The 15,665-nt window shown below is 40.6% G+C and overlaps 1 protein-coding gene across 2 annotated transcripts in view; it reads right to left on the bottom strand.

The window, feature by feature from the left end:
• LOC128748178 (gamma-aminobutyric acid receptor subunit gamma-3-like) overlaps positions 1–15,665 on the bottom strand; it is a 103,160-nt gene that overhangs the window by 18,080 nt on the left and 69,415 nt on the right. For both annotated transcript variants that reach the window (XM_053846662.1, XM_053846672.1), the window contains exon 8: positions 1,956–2,108. In XM_053846662.1, the coding sequence (XP_053702637.1) occupies positions 1,956–2,108 (153 nt within the window). The remainder of the gene's footprint in view (positions 1–1,955; positions 2,109–15,665) is intronic.

The raw sequence follows: 15,665 nt of genomic DNA, 5'->3' as shown, positions 1-15,665 counted from the left end.
TTTGTATTTGAACCATTCATGTGAAAACATATGTAAGAGATGGCCCTTTAGCAAATGACATGGTTGTATTTTAGCACTGACTCCGACATATAATTTTGAAAGCAAAAAAAAAAAGCCACTTGACATCACAGCCTTGACATCAATCGAGAAAAAAAAAAATGTTAATGCAAATAAGCATCTTATCATGTATGGCCTTTCCTTCAGAGGGAAGGTTGTTTAGTCACTAATTCTTGGTGCACCACATTATACAATGTGATGTCATCACCAATGCATCCATTCTGAAGGACAGTGAATGAGATACAGTCTCACAGCCTGAATGGAAAAATCTCATTTCAAAAGAATAAAGAGTTCACTCATCACTTCCACCCTGAGGATGAAGGTTGTGTCGATTCAACATAAACTTGGTCACGCTGGTGTCAAACACGAGAATGTAAATAATTTCGACTAAATAATCATAAAAAACGTAATTATAATAACAGACAAAGTAATTTGAGCTTTTTTGACTTGTTTTAACGAAGTCCCAATTGCCCCAAATTTGTCTGACACACGTTTAAAAGTCGGTAGTTTGAGGAACACGGTTCACCCAAAATATTGGGAGCATTCAAATGTAAAAGCACAGGACAAATACACGAATTCACTCTTCAACAACATTAAGATAAAGCAGTTTTATATTGGAGATTATTAGTCAAAATACTTTTTTGTGGTAACCAGACCAACATTTAAACCGGTCGATCAAGTTCACTGAACTTACAAGTCTCATGTTTTAAGTAAGATTTGATAGTACCCTGCTTGAGTTTAATTAAAGTCCTGTTCTGTTGGAGCAACACTTGCCGACACAGCGGGTGGAAATTAAGTTTAAGAAAGCGCGACCGACACGGCAAATGTAACATGATAACACGGTGTCTCTCCGTTGGGCCGTCAGAATGAAAATAAAGGATGGCTCCACATGGACACACACTTACCTTCCTTATCCCCATCAAACTTGTACAACACGCTCATCCACAGGGAGGCAAATGAACAGGCATGCAGGGAAGCAGGGCCTAACATGGCTGTCAACTCATGCAAAGAGAAATACAATTATGACAGAAGACAAACAAGCAACACTGATGGGGCGTGTGTTATCGAGGTGATTTAATGCACAAGTGAAGACGAAGCGAGACGTGCATATTCATTTGGCCACGCTGAGCCATGACGCCTGCAGGAAATAGGGTGAAACAAGACTACATTCATATGCTATAATTGATGTATCATTCATGACACGGCAACCCTGCACAGTAAAACTTAGTTGAATTAGAAATGCATTTTCATGTTGGCTCTCAAGGTATGACTGATTTCAGGTAGGCTTGCAACTACAGTTGTGCGGCAACAAACATATCAGTTCAAGAGAATAAGTGTCAACTTCATCTCTTAATTCATACCAACAGCCTCTCAAGTGCAAATGCTTGGACCACTCAACCAAACAAAGTTTGTAAAAAAAATAAATCTAAATATGTATAAATAAATATGGCGACACGGCACAAAAATATATTTCTTTTTATGTCAAGCTTGATTATTCTTGATCTATAACAGAGCACTCTTCAACAACAAAGTAAATAAAATAAATATAATAACAGAACCATCTCCACTTGGCACATGGAGATCGGTTGCTGGTACTGACAGCATGCCATGAAGGGTTTAAGCAAAGTACGCAAGCCTTCGCTCACGTTCCCCAAAACGGCAACAAGAAAAAAATACATCTAATGCATTTTGGTCTCGGACAGCTCACTGCTGAATGCACGGCTGTATTTTGGACTGGCACATTTTCAGGTCTCCATCAGTCAGATTCAGAAGTTAAGAATGGTCGACCAGATATTTTCCAACAAAAGATTGAAAAAATGAAACAAACCATTTTCAACACATACAAGACCGTCACCAGTGGGTGCACCATATGACACATCACTGCCACAGTGTCTTACCTAAAGCCGTCCGTGCAGGTGTGGCGTCGCTCTTGATCCAGAAGGAGACCCAAGAGAGGACCACTGTCAGGATGCATGGGATGTACGTCTGAATGGTGAAGTAGCCCATTCTTCTGCTCAGATCAAAATACACCGTCATCACAATGTAGTCACCTGTGAAGAGAGAGAGGGATTACTGAAAGGTCTAAAAGTCTTTCTGGTCAACCATCAGCAAAATGCAGCTCTTTTAGTTTCACATTTTCACCCTCCTGTTGAGTCGTGAGCGGCTCCTCGCAGTGCTGAGGAAAAATGCCATCCCATTTGAAGTTGATGCATATGCATTATCCGTGTGCGTTTGTGTGAGTCTGAAGAGCAGGTGTGCAGTGTGGGCTGTGCTCTTGGTCAAGGTCTAACCTTAATCTCCCACCAGAGTTGGCTGCCACATGGGAAAATCAAAATGACTTCAGTATGAATGTTCATTTGAATCCTCTGATTCATTGCAAATGTGTTCACATGCCATATGTGTACTCAGTAAATCACACAGTTGATACACTGCATACAACCCAGTCAATAAATATTTCTACTTTTATAATTATTGACTGAAATATGGTCGGTGCTAGGAATCGGAGTGGATTTCCGCGACTCAAATGCACCCTAAGAAATGACAGCCAAACCTACCACTGCAGTCTGTCAAATAATAAAAATATGTTTCCATGTCTCCTGAAGCTTTGAAGACAACAGGCTACTTATTTTACAAATGTTTGCAAATGACAATATCATTGCTAATTTGTTTCTCTTTCATTTTCTGATTATTCAACACAAATATTAATTATCTACGGCTTTGTCTTTTTTTTATCTCAAGATAAAAGTTATATGCATGTCAAAAAACAATAAACACATGCATGTCACTTCGTAGTTGCAACTAAAAATGTTGAAATATTTATTATTCATAACAATGACAAAGAAAAAAAAAAACTTGGCCGCATGTCAAAGCTTTTACCGAATTCACATAGAAGTATTAAGTATTGTTTCATATTCACATTTTTTTTTTTTAACTTCATTTCAGGACACTATTTTGTCATCACCTATTAAAAGAGGGATTTGCTGTTTAGCATCACCACCTCGTACTTCCCTTCAGATGAGAACCTGACATGACATGAGCTCTCAGCAAGTGAAGTCAGTGCTCACTGATTGAAATGAGTCAGAGGGATGAAGAGGAGCCCTGAGGCCACGCTGATGTATGAACGCACAAAACACAGAAATTCCGACGGCAAACGCGTTCATCTCAGCGGTCATCGATGGAAAAAGGGAAAATAGAGATGACCTTCAACAACAAAGGATTTCCCACCCCACACACATTCAACTTCTCTTGCTCATCCATTGGAACTGTTTAATCAGAGCAGCGCCTGCTTTATGCCACTCCCACTGTGAGAACCTGAGATGATCCCACACTAAAGGGAAGGAAAAATCCCTGCACGTGGTCCGAGAGCCCTCTGCCTGAATTCCTCTCACAAAGTTATCATCATTATTTTTTGCATTCTGCATTTGATTCTTTTAATGACTACTACTCATTTCAACAACATGTTTTGTCCCACAAGATAAATACATAATAGAAATAGATGAGGAAGAAAATACCTTGAAATAAAGTGCCTTTTAAAAGTAAAATATTTACATGTTTTACTCAGAGTTCTGTTGCCAAGATATTGGCAAATTCTAAAAGATCTAGTTATCATATACATCGTGGAACTCTAACAATGACATCATGTACAAATCAATTTATTTACTTTACAACAGTGAAGTCAAAATATTCAAGCTTCTTTTAAGATAATTTTTCTTCTGTCCGACTGTCTTTTGACTTGACCCTAACATTTGTCACAGGGAAAAGTGTGTCCCCTGCAAGAATTTAATTGTCCTCCTCAGTGTCAGACAGTATTTTGAGCATCTCAAGGGAAAAAAGAACCAAGGTGCAGTACACATACTGCAATACAGGCTCCATGAAAACATGTCTCCTGAAAGAAACCTTCATGGCAAAGTGTCCGGACTTTTTGAACTTAATTATTTAAAAATGTGTGGGCAAACCACTGCGATATTCTTTATGAAGCATATCAATCAAATGAAACTGAACTACGTGATAAAATGTATTTACCTTAAAAACACTTCAAATGTTGGAAGCGGCAGCTACATTACTTAAATGCCTCTGCCGTTCATGTCTGAAGGTCATAGAGCCTAAAGAAAAAGCTGTCTGAGAAAAATATACTCAGGAAGATTAACTGTTGACAACACATTAACAGGAACAACTTCAGCGCTTCAAAACACCAAGTGCATAAACCTGCACAAAGAGATTTCACATTAGAAAAACTTTCATCTTCTTGGAATATAGACAACATTTCGCAGTAAGAGTCACAAATTAAGAGCTCGTCTTTGTGGCATCTTTAACTACGCAAGCGGTCGAAAAACTCATCGATAGAGGTGCTGTATTGGTCAAATAAGTAGAGCTACATTATGCCTTGTTGTCTGAAGGTGTCTGAAGATCAAGAACCTGCATCACTGGCCCTTTGACAGCTGAGATCAAGACCCCTGCTCTAAGTTAATCTGCTCAGGGCTGTTGAATCAGAAGGCTTATTTTCATTGGTTTTCATGTGTTTCCGCTCACACAGTTGTTTCTACAGTTACTGTAAAGCACTTTGGTCAGCACCATGCTCTGGAAATGTGCTATACAGTATAAATAAACTTGACCTTTACAAGCCACAGTAGGTCTGCCACACTGGGAACACCTTCGCAGTGCCAAGCATTGCTGTATTGTATCTCACTGTTTTGACTTTGTTTTGCCTTTTAGGGAAACATTCTGCACTATAAAATGAAGTTAGACATTCCTCAAAAATCTTTCAAAGACAGACGCTGTGCAGTCAACCACCCTTAAATGTCTGAATAGATTTGCACACACTGACTAAATGGATGCTTTGAGTTTTTTTTTTTTTTTTTTTTTTTTGCTGATATCATTGCAGCAAGGCAGCCCAACACCTTCACAAAGACACAGGAACAAACAAAAGAGAATTGCAGCAGCGTGCCAAGTACATGCTACAATACTGGTATGAAATATACATTCCCAAGAAATGTATAATACATTACTGGTGTCGGGGTGTTATATTGAGGGATTGCTGAGGCTGGCTGCATTGTTTTTGGTGGCTGAGGCGCAGCAGAGACAATGCAAGGCTGAGGCTAAAAAGGGAAATAGAATTTAAGAACTTGATAAGGTGACCTTGGACCTGGTTTCTGATGCTTCTTTGGTAGCAGTAGTTCTTTTAATGCATTCAAGTTTTTTTATTATTATTTATTTCTTGCTATATTCCAAAAAATGCCACACTGACTCAAGCCAATGAAATCCATGTTCTAAAGTACAGCTTAAGTATCTTGGTCATTTGTGGAACGTGCAGTTGTGTGTTGTGAAAACACTGTCAAATCACTCTAACCGTCCTGCAAAGCAACCATTTATCCTGTCCCTTCACCCAGTCTCTGCTCTCACTGCAGTGAGCCATGAGATAAAAATGTATCAAATCAATGACGGGTAGCGAGGGCAGTATACAGAAAATCAGTTTAATATTCAATGGTAGGTCAAAACTTTGTCGCTACACCCGTTCAATAATGTCGCTTTCTTCCCACTGCTGCAAGTGCATTTTATAGATGCATTGTCAAAGAAAATGGAAGCCATTTCAGACATTTAGTCGATGAGGATGCAACAGAGACGTAAAACTGTGCCCTCGCAGGACACAAGAGAATATTGTGGTCCCTGACTCACTGGGAAATAAAGATCCAATTTCAAGTTCATGTTATGAAAAAAACAACCGGAGGCCACACGCTCCATACAAAAAAGCATAATGAATAAATAATGCTTGATCCCCAACTCGATATTGTTTTGTTTGACGCAAATCTTGTACAATCATTTGTACTGGATAAGATGCACAGTTGAGTCAGAGGTAAAAGATTCTAAGTAGGTGGTTCTAGTTTGTTTTGACTCTCAAACATTACAAAGACACACCAGTGACATCATTCACCCCCTTCTCCTATCCACCAAAGCAGGAGCTCCGTGCATGGAAGGGTGCATATCAGCTCACTTGGATAGAGGAGGCAGTGGAGCTTCAGCTGCAGGGGATTTGAACTTCCCAGTGTGCAACGATTTGCCATTTAACAGTGCAGCGACAAACTCCTGTTTCATGTAGGAGGCATTTCCGACAGCAGCAGTCAGCTACGGTGGGCTGACGGTTTCCTCCTGGCCAATCAGAGCAGAGTGGGTTTGGCTGGGGTAATTCGAATTCAGAACCAGTGATATAGGTTGGTGCACCTTTTCTCATGTAAATGTTTCAAATCATAAGAGTTTTGGGCAAATAGAGAATACTGATGTCATCAATAGGGGCCCGATACATTCCAAAAGACACTCAAATTCGTAGGTTCGGTGCTGTTCAAACGCATCATCAAGGTGGTGTGGCATAGAGAAAAGTTAGATCTGAGCAGGAGTAAGGCAATGAATCCGTTTTCTGGGCAGTCAGGTAACAGTCTTATTCCACAGGCAGTGTCACTGATCCGTCTCAGCTAGAGGTATGGCAGAACACCACACTTTGCAGGGGGCATTCTGTCGCCTGCTGAACGGAGCACAACAGGGACATGTTTGGGTAATGGTGCAGTCTGAAATGGACTACTGAGATTTGTTGGTATAACCCGTTCATCTTCTTCTGGTTATGAAAGGTATGGTTACCATGGAATCAGACTGAGCGAGGGAAACCCAAAAAAAGCTCTCCTCTGCCCGGGAGAAATCCCAATGCGGGTTGGGGGGGGCGTAGCAATTTCATTCGTATCATAGTTTAAGGTTTCCCAGACGATTCAAGGACAAATATGGTTGATGACTTCAAATGGATTCAGTATCTTTTGAGATAAAAATTCAAACCCGTGTAATGACTTGGACTAGTGCGTGTCCTGTAGCTTCTTGTAAGGGAATCAAGCATCAATGACTCTGGATACAAATATGTCAACAGTAGATGGCGAATGTGTTTTATTATAAAAAAGTGCAACAAACACGTGAAGTGAAAATGTACAAAACACATCTTAAAAAAAAAAAAACAAGAGCTACTTGATTGAATGTTAATTCAAAATGAATAAATGTTGTTTGGAACATTGTTTTTACTTCAAATGACTCCTGACACAGGACCGTAATGATGGCTTGGTCTTTCCTTGCACCGCTGCTTTCATGCCGTCATCCACGTGGTGCTTTATTTACAGATGGAGCATTGACATGTTACAGTCACAGATAAGCCAGCTCATTCTATATAAAGGCTGCCGTGATGAAATGCAATGCATAATTTTGGAATATCAATGTAGTACTTTTTAAATCTAGTTTAGAGCCATATATGCTACTGGGAAGACCAACCTGCCGAGCACAGCTCGATGTGGGGCATCATATGGGGTATTAACTGATACACCAAACTACGAGATGAATCATTACGCCCCTAGTAGGGAGTCCAAATCTCACCCTATGAGGCCCCTATGTCATGAAAGCGCTGGAGAGAACCCTGTCTAGTATAACACTGGGGGTTCCCAAGACAACCAACTTGATCTCTGCAGCATGTCCTTGGTCTTCCACTGCCACCTCCTCTGAGTTGAACAGGCTTAAAAATGCTTGAACAAATACTTACGCAACCTCAACTGACTCCTCAGTGTCTGCAGAATTGTTCTCACTCACTGTGTTTGAATATATATATATCCAAAATGTTCCTTTTGGCTCGTCTCTTTCTTCACCATAATGAACGGATGCTGAGTCCGAACTAACAGGCAGCAAATGGATTTTGTGATGAGCAGCCACAGTGCAGGAGCAAAAACGTGTTTTACAAATTACACTTGGATTTAAAAGATGCAAATAAACTGCCTTGAATCAAGTGAAACCATCCTTTAAACTTCTTGTGTTAGATCAAAGTTTTCCAATTACAGCCCCACGAAGACTTCCAAACTCTATTTCAGACTCAATTCCTTTTAAAGTTCTTCATCTTGTCACGTTATTGTCATTTTCATATATGAAACAAAGCAGCTGCTGCGTTTTGATCTCAGGTTAACAGTGCCACTTTTCCTTGTGAGCCAGAAGCGCTCTTATTATCTATTTTTATTTTGTATTGCCTTAATATCTCCAGCTGCCCCAAATCTCGCCTGCACAAAAACTGCTCACTGAAGACTCAGGCATCAAAGCCACCCATGAGGCGTCAGTCATACATTATTTATAACCTCTTTTGTTGCCACTTTGTGTTTGATCATCACGTCAGGCCTGATTCGTCACTTTTGGCGGCAGGATACGGACAGCGCGTCACACGACCTGATCTCACCGCGCTCAAAACTTCGCACCGCAATATGAGGACAATAAACAGAATTATTCCACTTTGAGAAAAGCCACTTGCTCAAATGGAATATTATAATTTCAGCATGAGGGGAATTCAAAGTTCTGAATCCAAAAACAAACAAATCAAAAAGAACCTCTTCCAAACAAAGACAAACTGACACTTCCTCTAAATCAACCCCCCTGTGTTTCAGCAACCACTCCGTCATGACAGCTATTTCAAGTAACTATCTGTTCCCCATATCTCATTTAATGACGACTGACAGTCGGGGTTCAAACAGTTCCCCATTAACAGAAGTTTGATTCAACACTGAGGCATTCCCAAGTCAAACACATGATCGAACCTCGCCAGTGTGTTTGGTGAGGAGGCGTCATATCCAGAACACCAAATCAGGAAGGTGTCCAGGAGCCACAACCACACACCTCACTCAATATGGTGGAGCTGTGGTTCTACTTTGGTTCTCTCCTGCAAGAGTCTGACTCTCAGGCGAATCTGGCCTCCCACACAAGAGGCTCCTTCTTATAAGTGCATTTCTTTATATTTTACATGGCAACATGTAGTGATGAGTTGGAAAAGGTTCATGGCGATGTGTCCTCATTTTCACAGCTTCTTCAGTGGCACCCCTTGTTTAAAAAAATGTTGTGAGATCCCATTAAAACAACTAGTCAAAGCCCCAAAGTGGCATGTAGTGTAGTGGGCTCTGAAAAAGAAGACTGTTTTATCAAGCTTCATCAGTCCATCACTGACATGACACATGCTTTGGGGTGCACCACTCTAGCTTTAGGGGGACTCAACAATGTTCCAAAAAAAAGCATTAATAGTAGATATTTACAAAGAAAAGCAATGACTGTGCTAAAGAAATAGTGGGAAAATTGTCATGTGCTGTCTTTTCGTTTATTTTGTTGTTACTTGTTTGTTTCCTTTTCCTTGTATGTTTCCGGCTTCCCGAGCGACATGGCTGGGACTCGTTGGCGAATCAAGCCCACATGGATTCCAACACCTTGCGTCGCCAGATGGTTGCTTCGCGTCCTCACAGTAAACTGTCTCGACCCTCGCTCCTCTCATGTTTCCATACATTTACATTCTGTGCGTGCTTGATGTCTTTTCTCAGCCGCCTCCTTAGTTTCTCTAGTTCCTTCGTTTTCGTTTATTGCTGTTCGCCGCTGTAGCGCGTGTGAGTGTTTTTTGGCTTGACTCGCTTTCTCTGTTTCCCTGAGTTATCTTTATTCCTTGTGTGTGTCTGATTAGATCCGCCACCGAGCGCTTTTCATTATTTGGGCCTCGTGGGCAACCTCTGAGTGCGTTTTCCGTTGTCCTCAATAGTCAGGCTTCCTATCAATTGCATTCTGTTTCAGGTTTCTCCATGGCCCTGCTCGTGTTTCCTCACTACACATTTGGTGTTGATGTCCTCAGTTTATAGTTCCTGTCCGTCTTTGAGTTTATATTATTGTATTAATAAATTGATACATTAGTCTTGCTCTCTCGAGTCTTCTGTAAACTTGCATCAATTCAGCTTTTGGGTTCCACGTCCTTGACAAGCCATGACAAAAATATGATAATTGAAGCACAAAAATAGGGCACAATAAATACAGCAAAAGTCTTGGTAGGAAAACAGAACTGATATGGGTCATATCCACATTTGGATGTATGACATTGACCAGAGGGAACAGACATGGACAGTCAAACGGCTGGATGTAGCCTCTGAGAAATTCCTGTCTGGTCACAAGGACAACATTCAAATCTGACATGTTTTTGTGGATGTAAAGCTGAATCAAAACTTCTGTTCTGCAATGTCAATCTTTAAAAATACAAAACTTCCACAAAAAAAAGAAAAGAAAGAAAAGGAATTTATTAGAGTTTTTGAATCAAACATTTCTTCCTCCTTGTTGCTTTGGCTGGAAATTTTAGTTCAGCAATTATTATTCATTTATTTAAAAAAATATGTTTAAGTTACAGTTGTAGACCTTGGTTGCTCCCCCCATCATTTGAAAAGTAGCTGAGTGTCCCAGCATGCATTGCAGGATTTTTTTTTGAATTTTCATTCTCCATGAATGATGTCAGCATAAAGTCCCTGATGGAGTCATTTGAAGTGTTTTGGTGACATCATTGGTATTGAGGTCACGTGGTTTGCACCTGACTGAAAGCTGCATGTTTTATAAGTAGGCCCTGCAGCCTGTGAGACAACGGTTGATCGGAGCGCGGTGATGTACTGACCCCTGACCCTGATGTAACTTAACATATAGAATTTACGCAGTGACCAAAAACTGTCTGTTTTTTTCAATCCATCTTCTGTCATTTTTTTGTACAAACCTGGACTGAGTTGAACAAATGGAATCAGGTTTGGCTGTTTCATACAAATATGCCACTTTTTCTTTCGTTTTGTAAAGTTTGTCCATCACGATTAGAATGTTCGACAAAAGGATGTTTATATTGAATTAATTCATTTATATTAATGTATTTTTTGGTCATTTTTTAAAAACTTTAAAAAATACATAAACGTTTTTACCTCCTCATTTTTCAAAAATGAGGAGGTAAAAACGTAAGCTTGTTAGTGGGGCAAAAAAAAAAGGCAGATGAAAGCCAAACAGTTGTTTTTCATGTGCTCCCCCGTAGAGCTGCAGGCAAATCGGGCTTGTGTTTGATTGGGGAAATGTTAATGCCGCAGAAAGTATTTGGCGAGACGTGAGTTTTGAAGGTCAAATCACAAGTGAAAGCGGTGCCTCTGTTTATTTTTGTGTGTTGTAGGTTTTAATTGATTGTTTGCAAATGAAATGGGTTATTTGATCTTAAAAAAAATAGTAAATTTACTGACATGCAGGGAGAAGATCTGAGGAAACCAAATATTTGAAGCCTGGGACACATCTTTGAACAACACTTGAGTATCAGCAACAGGTCCAATTCGCAATACATATATGTATTCATAAGCACGTTGGCCAGGATACAACCACATGCACGTAAAATACCCGCCGTTAATCACTCCCAAGAAAAAAAAAAAGTTTCCTAACACAATACCATTATAGATATTCTCACAATATAATACACAATACAATATTCTCCATGTTTTTACGGACTAGATTTCCAGTCAAGGATGCTGGTACGGCTAGTGAACTTTCTTGGGAACAACCGAATCATCAAACTACACTTTGAACTCACGCAATCCACCAAATTTTACTTTATTTTTGGAGAGCAATTTTAGTGTATTGTAGCCTTGGACCAGTGGTGTCACAACACATTTTCAGTCAAAGGTCAAACAGAATCAACATTTATAAAAACTTCCCAACCTTAACAGGGAAATACATTTGATTTCAACATGTAGCTCTTACAGCAGAAGCGATTCAAATATTGTTTTGCATGTGTGACGGTGCGCTGTCTGCTCCTGGGCATATGAAACCAAGCTTCCATTTTGAGATGTCGATCAGAATAGTGTCAATAGCATTGTTACACAAGTGCTGGAGTCCAGAGTGCCTCACCCAAGACCAGGTCATACAGAGACCAAGTCCAACACCAAGACCAAACTGACGGCACAACTGTCATATAGACACACATTTACCGTATTTCTCAGTCCAAAAAAAATGGTACACGCCCTACATGTCTTAGTCTTGGTCTGGAGTTTGGGGGTCTCATTTACAACACCATAGCTACTGTCAAAAAGAGCAGTGAGGTAGTGATATATTAGTACTGAAGGTTTGATACAATTGGTATATTATCAAAAGATTTATATGGAAAAGGGATTTTGTGGCAGATTCTTGAGTCTTGGTCGTAAATTGCCTGCAAGATGAAAAGGTCTGGGCACCCCAGTCCTGCAGTAAGGATTGTTCATTGTGTATTTGTTTTTGAATACCATCTGTACCATGGTGTTTGACATTGCCTTCATTTATTTCAATTTAATACTGATTGTTTAACTGTATTTTCATTGTTGACAAAACTCAATCTTTTGAAATATCTGCAGAGAAAGTTACTTATTTCTTCACAATGTCTGTATTGTTGAGAAAACTTATATAATGTAAATCAATTTGTCATGGTTCCATTGTATACAATTGTAATACCATAAATATGAAATAATGTCAAATATCATTTTTTTCATGTTTTTTAAATGTTTTTTGCAAAATAACCTCACAATTTTGAGTCATGGACGCCGTTTACTGTAAGTCAGTGTTGGCAGCAACTGTGTTTGGTATAAGTGGAACACACTTATGAAACTGAGGGAAGGAAGGCAGAAAGAGCTGTCAGAGTGATTTGAATTCCCAACACTGATGGTACCCACAAGACATCAGATAAAAAGATGATATCACTGATATCCCAAACTTTTCAATCTTTAAACGCTTGCATATTTTACAGCAGCGGGGATCTTCCCTCACTCTTCTACTGTATTACAGTTTAAAGATGTCCCGCTGTGCCATGATGTGATCAGTGGTCAGCAGAAGGTCAGCCAGCAAAGTGTGTAAAGACCTCAAAGCAAAAGGAGAACTTCAAATGGAATATCAAGATCGTGATTGAAGAGCAGAAATAGGCACGGTCTGCAATTTTTGCAGGGAGCGTGTGCATAAACTATCATTTTTCGGATAGTTTTATTTTGCGACAAACATTGAAAATGAATAAATAAATGCTTCGGATTTCGAACGAAAATCCAGAACTCGAACGCCGCCGAAAAAAACCGGAAAAACATAACATGCGCGGACCGATCAGCTGACCCACGACGCGCTTTGTTATTGTGTATAACGCAGCCTCTGTATGCAGACGTGTCCCGTTAGCTACATTTACTGACTGTTTTTTCTTCATACTGAGGTGTAAAACCTTTCCTGTCTCCGCACTGGACCGTGGTAGAGTGTCACAGGGGAGGTGCTGGAGCGCTCACTCCAGGGTTTGATGTCCTGTTGTGGGCTGGAGCTGGGACAGGGATGAGGCGAGTCTGGGACAGAGCGTGACTTGGTTTATGACTTTGTCACAGCCAAACTGCACAGAAGCGCACATTCAGAGCTGGACACGCACCGGGCACCTCTTCACTTCTGGGGAGACGTCACTCACTCGGCAACCCCTCCCACATGCAGCGGCCACACACATAGAGGAACAGCGCACCTGCAGCAGACACTCTACATTCACTCCTACAAAAGACTATTTTAAGGCTTGGAACGCATTATTTCTTTTTCCATTCATTGTAATGGGAAAAATCCATTCAGATTCAGAACAAATCGCTTCTCGAACCGCCTTCTGGAACGGATTGTGGTCAAGAACCTCGGTACCACTGTATGTCCTCTCCATCCATGTATGTGATGATAATTAGAGAAACAATATTTCTATAATATTACTAAGAATGAATGATATATACGACAAATTTGTGAACCCTTAGGTTGATACAGGAGCACTATATGAGCATCGTTGCCTGTGCGTATTTATTATTAGTTGACTTGTCCACCCAGTCTCCATCCAGAGAGAGGCAGTATTGAGCAACAACTAACTTTGGCTGTAGTGCAATGAATCACTATTAAACATGTTGCATACATTGACAGCTTGAGTTAAAACAATGTGGGACGCTGAACTAACTTGAATCATGCATTGTATCCTTGATCTGGTCGAATAAAACACAGACAAATCTTTCTAGCGAGGCTCGATCTAACAAGGAGGTTGGCGGGTTCAGAGCTGCTCTGAAACACAATGTGACGTCACACTCTGACAGGGAAAACTTCACAAAGCAATAACTTCAAACTGGAGGACTTACTGCATCACGGAGTGGTTCAGTGAGCTGTTTACTGTTGCTTTGAAGGACCTACAGCACAGCAAGTCTTCATCACAATAATACCGTACATGTTTGAGTAAACCAAAGAGAAGATTGCCCTCATGCTTACAAAGGCTCTTATACAAAGAAATCATCTGAAGAATGGCACAAACCATCAGCTAAAACACAGGCAGGATATGACGTTTCTGCTTGAAGATGCAGACTTGACTTTGCTTACTTGCCTCTCTAACTATGAGTATTACTCTGGAGCATCTGAGAGACATGCATAAAGCAAACCAAATATTTATCCAGTAACTACTGCATTTGCAAAAGATCCTTCTCCGAGATCGTTTTACATCCAAAAAACAAATATACAGCCTATTTTTTAAGTTCATGTGGACCTAAAGTAAAATCTCCAAAATCTTTCTCTCATCTTAGCATGCAGACCCTGAAAGCAAAACAGTAAACAACAAAGGAATCAATGAGAGAACAGGCAATTCTCCGGGAGCAGCGTGAGGTAAGTGAGTAGGTTCGCCAACGCTTCTGAGCAACTCGACAGAAGATTAGCACGGCAGCTTGTTTGACGATGCAGCAGGAGTCCAGGAGAAGATATAATTTATTAGGTCATCAATGCGAGTGTGCTCATTAGTCGGCGCTTCCATTTTTTCCACTTAATTCAACACAATAGCAGCCTCTCATTAAAGGCAGACGGGATGCTTGATCAGTCTGCCCGCTGGGCGAGAAACTTAAACACAAATAGCTGTTTCCCTCTGGAGTTCAAGGGACAAAAACAAAGCCGAATGACTTGAGCATTTCGAGCAAAAAAAGCAAAACAGAAATGGAACTGCTAATTTCCTGAGAGCTGCTTAATAATCTGATCCCACACCCTGCTAACCTCCCAAATTATGCCCCCTTTTTCCTGCGTATTCATGAGGAGATGTTCAGGCTTTTTTCAAAGGCAAACTGGGCCACATTATGTAGATTTCTGCAAACACAAAATACATTCTGTCCCAAACTAAATGCAACTTATAAATAAGGTTAAAGGAGGTTAACAATAGCTGCGTCATAGCGGCGCCCCACCTGCCGGTCGCTGCCTCATTCATGATGCTTTGCTTATTAAAGGGCCATTAAAATAATGCAGGAGGGTGATGCGCTCACATTAAAAATGTATTAGCATCTTGCCAATCCTTCGCCAGTCGAGGGTATAATTACTGGCACCTGTTGGAGCAACAATATTTCGACCGACGCCTCCAAACAAACTTCAATTCAATCAGCTAAGAACACAAGAGCTAATAGCCGCACTGAGCTCGCAGACGGAGAAAAAGAAAAGAGGTGAATAATTAAACTTCCTTTTCAATCTTTAATCTTTGTGATTAATGTCAGCGGAGGAACCGATTTGGCCCCGGCACCTGAGGAGAATAGTTATGAGTTCTGAGTCTTATGATTACGTTTGAAGGCACCATGCGGACCTTAACCGGCGAGGGGCGCAGAGACCTGAGTGCAGGCCGCTTATAAATATCCTGGCGCAGGACAGTGACTCGCTCCCCCTCGATTTCACAGTGACCTTAATAGTTATATTGTCATTACAATCAATTCTGGGGTGGACGAACAGGCCTCTCTCCATGAAGGAATTTGTCACCGAGC

Source organism: Synchiropus splendidus, chromosome 1 (assembly GCF_027744825.2).
Source record: "Synchiropus splendidus isolate RoL2022-P1 chromosome 1, RoL_Sspl_1.0, whole genome shotgun sequence".
Lineage (NCBI taxonomy): Eukaryota > Metazoa > Chordata > Actinopteri > Syngnathiformes > Callionymidae > Synchiropus > Synchiropus splendidus.
The sequence above is the reverse complement of the archived record's forward strand: the minus strand, read 5'-3'. Positions and strand labels throughout refer to the sequence as shown.